Source organism: Triticum urartu, chromosome 5A, assembly GCF_056163025.1.
Source record: "Triticum urartu cultivar PI428250 chromosome 5A, HENAU_Tu73, whole genome shotgun sequence".
Classification (NCBI taxonomy): Eukaryota; Viridiplantae; Streptophyta; class Magnoliopsida; order Poales; family Poaceae; genus Triticum; species Triticum urartu.
The window spans coordinates 542763879-542771820 of NC_141877.1; the positions used below are offsets into that span (position 1 = coordinate 542763879).

The window sequence follows — 7942 nt, forward strand, 5'->3', positions numbered from 1 at the left end:
ATGTACTTCTTGTGTTACCCTAAAATCCAGAAGAAAAATCGAGGTCACTGGATAATTCGAAGGTTTAAATTTTAGTGACAGACAAAAATGTAGACCTTACCAAAATATCCGAATTCCGAAAGTTTGAACAAACCCTTTTGAAAGTCGATCTATTAAATTCACTTAGTTTTAATGGATCTTCGCTGAATTTGAATTTGATTTGATTCTGTCCCGAAATTTCGAGCTTACAAACATTTTGGTACCCACCAAACTTTCAGAGACTTGGTGAAAATTTCGTTTGAACCTTGGCCCCTTCGTGCGAAAGACCAACCCCACACCGGCGCACCGCCTCGTTATTCGAGTCGCCTCGCCTGTCCCTTCTTCCTCCGCCGCCGTGCCAGCTAGCTAGGGTACGGCCACCGGCGCTCCCAGAGGGCAGGGGTGGCGGAGGCGGCTACGCACGCGCATGGCCGGAGGCGACGCGTCATCGGGGGCGGCGCCGGTGCCGGAGACGGCGGGGGAGGCGGAGGTGGACGCGGGCTTCGAGTTCGCCTTCGACAACGAGGCCTTCTCCGACAGGGTCCTGCGGATAGAGGTCGTCGGCGCTGGCCGGAAGCGCCGCCGTGAAGGTGCGTACGTACAGGCACAGTAGTACCATTAGCCATTAGAATATTCGCAGTAGATTCTAGCCATTAGAATATTCGCAGTACATAAACCGTAAAAGCTCCATCGCCGTGAAGGTGCCTGCATCAAAGTGTCGATCGATTATATCGTTATGCGCCTTCCTTTCGCTGTGCAATTTCTCCCTCATGGATGTAAATTTATCTTCTTTCACGCCATTAGGATCTGGATTTGTGGTGGATTTTCTCTTTTCTGCCTTATATTTTTTTAGAAATGGGCAAGGAGGTACAATGTTATCCTAAATACAACCGATTAGGTCTTTAGTTTTGGATCTCGAGTTGTTCAAAGTTCTCCTGGTATGTTTTTTCATGATTATATGAGCAGGTGTCACCCTTGATATATGTAGTGAGGAGGTGTGAAGGGAGGAGCTCCCCAAGTCCCTAGAACACCCCATAATTCTGCTTACTGTTCCAAATTTGAGGTCACCATTAGTCTGTGTTCTGTTTCTGGTTCACCTCTATTTCTGTTTTGTTGTGTTGAAGCATCTAATGTCAAAATTAGCATACTGATAAACACTTTTAATTAGTACGAACACATGTGGACTATAGTATACACTGGCATGTTGGTACTGTAATAGTATGATCCGCTGATGAACTTGGCTGCCTATTAGTAAATACGAGCAACATAATGTTTGCCGGCCATATAACTGTGGCCTAGACAGTGTAGTTCGCCGAGTTTTTTCTAACAGGAACTCGACAAATAATGTTTAAATATTGACTGAGTTCGTGATAGAAAGAACTCGGCAGTATTAATGATTGCCGGGCCCCGTCCAGCCGAATACAGAGCGCCTAGGTCGGCACTCGGTGAAGATTTCACCGAGTTTAATATGGGCTCTGCCGAGTTTCTTTGAAACTCGGCAAAAAGGGCGATTCTAGTAATGTCTCGTCTTTTACCTTTGTTAATTGAGTGCATTCATGGAAAATTCTAATAGAATCCTGGGGGTAACATTCATGATGCTCTAGCATGCTTATTAGGCTTGATGCAACTCAGTGAATATCCTGTTTTCATGATGTTAAAGTTTTCCCGCCTATCTAAAGGGTTGATTCAATGAATCTGACACACAGCGAACATGATATTCCAGACATTTTTAAAAGCAAAATTCTCGTCTAGTAATTATCTTATGTGCCTTCTTCTCCCCTAGTTTTGCATGTTCCTCTAGATTTATCTGACCTGTATTTCGCAGGTGAGGATGGAGAAGGTAATACACCAGTTTTACGAGTCAAGACTGTACATATCAGTTCAGTGATTCTCGCCGCAAAAAGTTCTTTCTTTTTCAAGGTGATTCTGATGATCTTCTGAAATGCATTTGGTCTATAATCAGTTGACTCGTATTTCTTATAAGCTTCGTGCTTCTTAGCTTTTCTCAAATGGCATGAAAGAATCTGGTCAGAGGCAGTCAACAGTTAGAATTGCTGATTCAGGTAACTCAAGTGTACGCTGTACTCTTCCTCGTCTTATTATAACTGATGACTCTAGTTTGCTATTGTGATTGTATTATTTATTATTTATTTATTCAAGAAATGTGATTATTGTAGAGAGGCTTGTTTTGGAGTTTCGTGCCACAACTTTCTACTTTGATAATGAATTGGCTATTCTCATTTCCCCTACAGAATTTGCCTACCAAATGGATTTTCTTGTGCATGACAAGTTTCCTCAATTGATTATTCAAACTCACTGGACTTTCGATGCAGATAGTGGCTGAGATTAAAGCACACCCTTCAGTTGCAAAGGGAATTGTAGTCTTACTTTTATATGTCATCAAGGACTTGATAATTTTAACGTGTACGAGCTTGCTAATTCTCACGGCACAACATGCAAGAGGAGAAATAGACCGAATAGAAAGCTGTCTCCTCTAATTAAGGTTTCTCCTCTATTTAGGGAATCTCCTCTATTTAAGGATTCTTATTCATCTGCATGCATTTTACTACATCTATATTGGTGTACAAAGTTGTATAAAATCGTCTCAAAAAATTATGAATACATACGAGTACAATATGTTCCAGTTTCTGGCCAATAAACATACAGAGGAGAGACCATCCAATTGTGCAAACTAAGCATATACGGAGTAGCTCACCGTTTATATAAAGATAGAGTAGTAGCTCTTTATAGGAAGGATGCTGTGGAGATCCTAACTTCTAGGGATTAATACTTTTCATGCATAAGGGATTTAGCCATGCACATTAAAATTAGGAATTAAACTGTTTACCGAAGTCTAACGAATCAAATCTCTATTTCGCTAGACTGAAGCATACCACTAAAACAATAGCTATCCCTTTCCTTTTGTACTCCTTTACTTAACTGTTACTGATTGTGATATATTGGACTATTCTTATGTCTCCTTGCTTTCATTCCTTACTTGGAACAGAGGAAAATGCCTTTATGGAGCTTTTACGGTTTATGTACAATGGAAGGTTGACACCAACAACTGAGTCCACTCTTCTGGTTGATATCTTGATGGCTGCTGACAAATTTGATGTCGTTTCGTGCATCAAGCTTTGCGGTCAGCGGCTCATAGGCCTGCCTATGACCTTAGAATCCGCAGTGAGGTGCCTAGATCTCCCATGTTCCATTTCAATGGCAGCTGACCTGTCAGAGGCAGCCAAGAAATTCCTTGCTAAAAGATACAAGAAATTCCTGTCAACAAAGTAAGTAACCCCCATCGAATTGAGATACCCCCTTTTTTCCTTTATCAGTGAACATGTGGATATTGTTGTCACAAAATCATTATATCGAGCATTGCATGGTTTTGTTGCATTTCAGATTCCAAGATGAACTGATGAGGATTCCCCTCGCTGGGATTGTGGCCATCTTATCACGGAATCTCCCTGGGGTTGCATCTGAAAAATCCGTCTATGACTTTGTGCTCAGGTGGGCCGACTTGCAGTACCCAAATTCAGAACAAAGACGCGAGATTTTAAGTTCAAGTTTACTTCCAATGGTGCCACTACGGTGTAGCATGACCAATGTGATCCTAATTGATCAGCCGTCTTGTATAATTAACTTCAGTCTAAAGCGTGAGCACTGCTCTGGGAGCTTCCCATCAGGATCGATGCGCTCGCCACCATTCTATTGTGCGGGGCATGGTTTCTTTCTCTCAGCACACCGTAGAATGGAGCCGTCCAACTCTTTTGTCCTCATAATACAGAAGCTAGAAGACAAGGGCCTAGTAAGGGGGACAGTAGATTATGATATTGAGGTAAAAACAACACCGTCGCTGGAGTTCACCACCTTGTGGAGGCGCACCACCACCACCGGTTGTACGCAAGGTTTTGGATGCAGTGTTCCTTGGTCAGAGGTCATTCCTGACGATAGCCCCTTCTTCATTGATGACAAACTCCATATTCGAGTTCATGTGAAGATAACGCCGGCAGCCGTAGTGATGCATGCATTAGCCACTAGCATGATGTGCTTCATTCATGATGAGCGAGGAGAAGCCCCTGTTCTTTTAACATATGAACTAGGTGAACAATGCTAGCATTTGCTCTGCTCTCTTTTGGTGACTGGTAATGTTGCAATGTAGCTTCTGAACATCTAGAGTTTGATGCTGAAGGTTTCATTGTGTCACGGATTCTTACCAGACGCAAACTGTCAAGTTTGCGTGTGAGTTTTGATATCCAGCGAAGTCGCTGAACAGTTAATGTGCACTTTGTCGTAAGTTGGCTGGTATACCTTGCTGAATGCTGATGGCCTCTTTGACTCGATGGACTTGTGACCCTTTGAATGCATATTATGTGATCATCTGTTCATGGCTATCTTTCACTATTTTCTAGTTCATACTCTATGGCAGTTGATATGTTGTGCCCCAAGGGCAGAATGCTGCTGTAAATTGCCTAAAAAAATGCTGATGTAAAGTTCAATTTTGTCAGGTCTGTTGCTTGCAATGTGTGCTCCCTGGAAACTAAGCACACGATCTACGTGCACATATCCGGATTCGATACTATATAGAAGTTTTTTTTTTAGTTTTAGATTTTGAGGTGTTGAGTAGTTGAGCTTCTTTGACGTAATTTTTGCAGAACAACAGTAATCAAAGAGCATATGTTGTCTGTATCCCAAATTAAAGTGTAGCAAATCTCCCTGCAAAAAAAAGTGTAGCAAATCTGTAGCCACATATTTATTTGGATGTAGCATCACCTTAAAGATTAGGATGTAGCAAACCTGCCCAAACTACATCATACATTCAAGTTGAGCCATTGGACAACTTAAAGATTAGGAAAAGTTTGTATGTTATAGGTCTGTAGGCTGGGGAGATTCGTACTGCTTAAGGGCAGTTATCTATGGTTCTTTACCGTGTGATGCTTCAGCCTTAGTTTAAAGTAACAAGCTTTTTTTGCGAAAAAGTTTAAAGTAACAATTGATCAATTATTCACATCTTTCACATGGATGATGAAACTTGCTTGATTGCTACGTTGAATATGCAATCATTATCTCTTTTTGTGAGATTCAAAGGTCCCAAACAAGCAGAAGAACAGATTTATCGAAAGTGCTATTTCTGGAATGTGTACTTGGATATGAATGAGTAAGTGTCATCCTTCATATATTCACTGCTGGAAAACACTTTGGGGTAACATTAGTGATTGGTGCACTTTAGCGCCTGCCAATGGTAAGCACCGGTAATCTAGCAACTTACCAGTGGTGGGCTTAAAATCATGCCATTTGTGGCTTCTGCAATTAAAATACCATGCTCTCAAATGAAAATGGCAAGCTCTTCGAAATAAAAAAATGCCAAGCTCTTTATGCTAAAAAATGTCATGCTTCTACAATGAAAAACGCCATGCTCTTTAAAATGAAAATGACATGCTCTTCAAAATAAAAAATGCCATGCTTGTACAAAAAATGTCATGCTCTTACAAAAAAATGCCATGCTTCTACAATAAAATCACCATGCTTTTTAAAATGAAAATGCCAAGCTTCTACAAAAAAATACAAAAACCAGGAATTTTTAAAGTGTGGCGTGTTCTAGATAACAGAAATTTCAGAAAAATACCAATTCAAATGTTTAAAGTGTGCCATGTCGCTTTACCAAAAGAATTGCCTTCTTTAGAGTATAATCTATGAAATTGTCCCGGAAACATTACTAAACAACAATTGCCAAGGAATTCTCTAAAAAATTCCATGGGGAAATAATATTAACATCAGCATAGTATAAACAAAAATCTCTAAAAAGATGCCATGGAATTGACATGTTATAGCTAACAGAAATTTCAGAAAATGCCTTTGTCATGGCAGATGCTATATCTATTAAATTGCCATGCTCACTGAAAAAATGCCATGGAGAAAACATAAGAACATCACAACAAAGAAAAAAATGTCAAAAGCCATGGTAGAATTATTTTATTAGACCATAGGTAAATACAATATATAGGTGCCATGGCACTTCTGTTGTAGGTGCCATGGAAACTGAAATATTGTATGTGCCATGGTAGTTTGATTTTGCGATTTATCTATAGGTCAAAGCAAAAACGATAGAGAATCCCTATAGGACAGAGTGATAAGTATAGAATTAAAGACACGGCAATTTCCATTAGTGAAACCAACGTGTGTGGCAACTTTGTAATAACAACCCATGGCAAAATCCAAAACCCACGGGGACACATGTTGATTAGCCATGGTATATAGGAGTACATTATAATTGCCATGGTTTCTACAAAAAAAAATGTCATGGTTTCTAAAACAAATGCCATGGCTCATGAAAAAATGCCATGGTTCCTACAAACAATAAATTTGCCATGGGGCACATGTTGATTTGCCATCATATATTTTCTTGTTGTTGTTTCTTCAAAACAGATACCATAAAAGACATGGTTTCTACAAAAAAATGTCATGGTTTCTAAAACAAATGCCATGGCTCATGAAAAAATTGCCATGGTTCCTACAAACAATAAATTTGCCATGGGGCACATGTTGATTTGCCATCATATATTCTTCTTGTTGTTGTTTCTTCAAAACAGATACCGTAAAAGACATACTGTAGAAAACATGTGGGACCCAAGTGTCATTGGTCACACCTTTTTTTCAATTGCATCTTCCTCCTTGTTCCTCGTCAGAAACAACACCGACCATCAAGAATAGCACCAGCCGCCCAACGCCTCTATCTTGGCCGACCCGCGCCTCTATCCCGGTCTCCCTCGTCCAGGCATCGGCGTCTACTAGACTGCTGGCAGCACGCGGCAGCACAACAACGAGCGCGAGGACACGTGATGAGGGGCGCAAGGGCGTCAAACTCGGCCGCTGCAACCTCCAGCCGGCATCCATGCATGGTGGAGCAGCCACGGCCACCCGTGAGGTCAATTCAAGCGGGCTCGAGCTCCGAGAGCCTCGGGAATGAGGCGAGGAAGGGCGGTGACGTTGGCTGGCTGGTCAGCGGTGGCGGGGACAGCCAAAATCGTGAGACGGATGCCGCGGTGGCGGAATTTCGCCTCATTTTGGTGAGTTCGACACCCGGTTCGGTGATGGTTGGGTTGAAACTTTTCTCCCACCAACTGTCGCGGTGGAATGAGGGGAGAGACGAAAAAGGCTTCGAAAACTGAATGGATGAGGAACTCAGGGTCCAACATCCCGCTCCCGTGAATATTTTTCCACGCCGGGTTGTTTTCCGTGACCTGCACAGATTTTTTTGTCTCAAAACCTAAAAACTAGGTTTACTATAGGGATCGGGCATTTTCTTGGGTCTACTAGATGCTCTTAGAGGAACTCTAGCAGATGTTGTAAAAAAAGTGGTTAAACCTCTAAATTTTGCAGTACATGTTGAAAAAACACCCCGAATACTGCATATTATCACCCACATACTCCATATCTGCAGTTTTTAGGCCAATTTTGAGGTGAAACGTAAATGAGTCAACAACGGAGCAGGCAGCCTGGAGCTCGGCAGCGGCCACCGGAGCGTCGCCGGAGCAGGCGGAGGAGCTCAACAGCGGTCGCCGGAATGTCGCCGGAGTAGGCGGAGGAGCTCGGTAGCGGCTGCCAGAGTAGGCAGACGCCAGAGTGTCCCTGGAGCAGGCGGAGGAGCTTGACAGCGGCCGCCGAAGCGTCGCCATAGTAGGAGGACAACCGGAGCAGCACCAAAGCGTTGTCGGGGCACGCGGAGGAGCTCGACAGCAGCTGCCGGAGCATCGCCAAAATAGGCGAACGGCTGAAGCAAGCCAGGCGCGAGAAAGAGGTGAGGGATTCTTTTCTTTTTTGCAATAAAGTTCTATCAGAGCCAATATAGAGAAACTCTAACAGTTCCCTTAAAAATCTTCCCGTAAAAGTGGTTTTTTGGATTTTCCCGTAAAAGTTAGAGGAA

The 7942-nt window shown here is 42.4% G+C and overlaps 1 protein-coding gene across 1 annotated transcript; it reads left to right on the forward strand.

Moving 5' to 3' along the window:
- Window positions 1–281: 281 nt before the first annotated feature.
- On the forward strand, window positions 282–4387 carry LOC125556598 (BTB/POZ domain-containing protein POB1-like). The gene is made up of 5 exons (XM_048719296.2): window positions 282–608; window positions 1844–1938; window positions 2018–2081; window positions 3026–3305; window positions 3421–4387. The coding sequence occupies exons 1-5, from the start codon at window positions 446–448 to the stop codon at window positions 4133–4135; spliced, it is 1317 nt and encodes a 438-aa protein (XP_048575253.1). The 5' UTR covers window positions 282–445; the 3' UTR covers window positions 4136–4387.
- The last annotated feature ends 3555 nt before the right edge of the window (window positions 4388–7942 follow it).

Excerpts from the sequence above, each read along its gene's own strand:
- LOC125556598 (XM_048719296.2), top strand. The coding sequence starts at position 446 with ATGGCCGGAGGCGACGCGTCATCGGGGGCGGCGCCGGTGCCGGAGACG. Across the intron at positions 2,082-3,025 it reads AGTTAGAATTGCTGATTCAG|AGGAAAATGCCTTTATGGAG; the intron begins GTAACTCAAGTG and ends TACTTGGAACAG. Across the intron at positions 3,306-3,420 it reads AAGAAATTCCTGTCAACAAA|ATTCCAAGATGAACTGATGA; the intron begins GTAAGTAACCCC and ends GTTGCATTTCAG.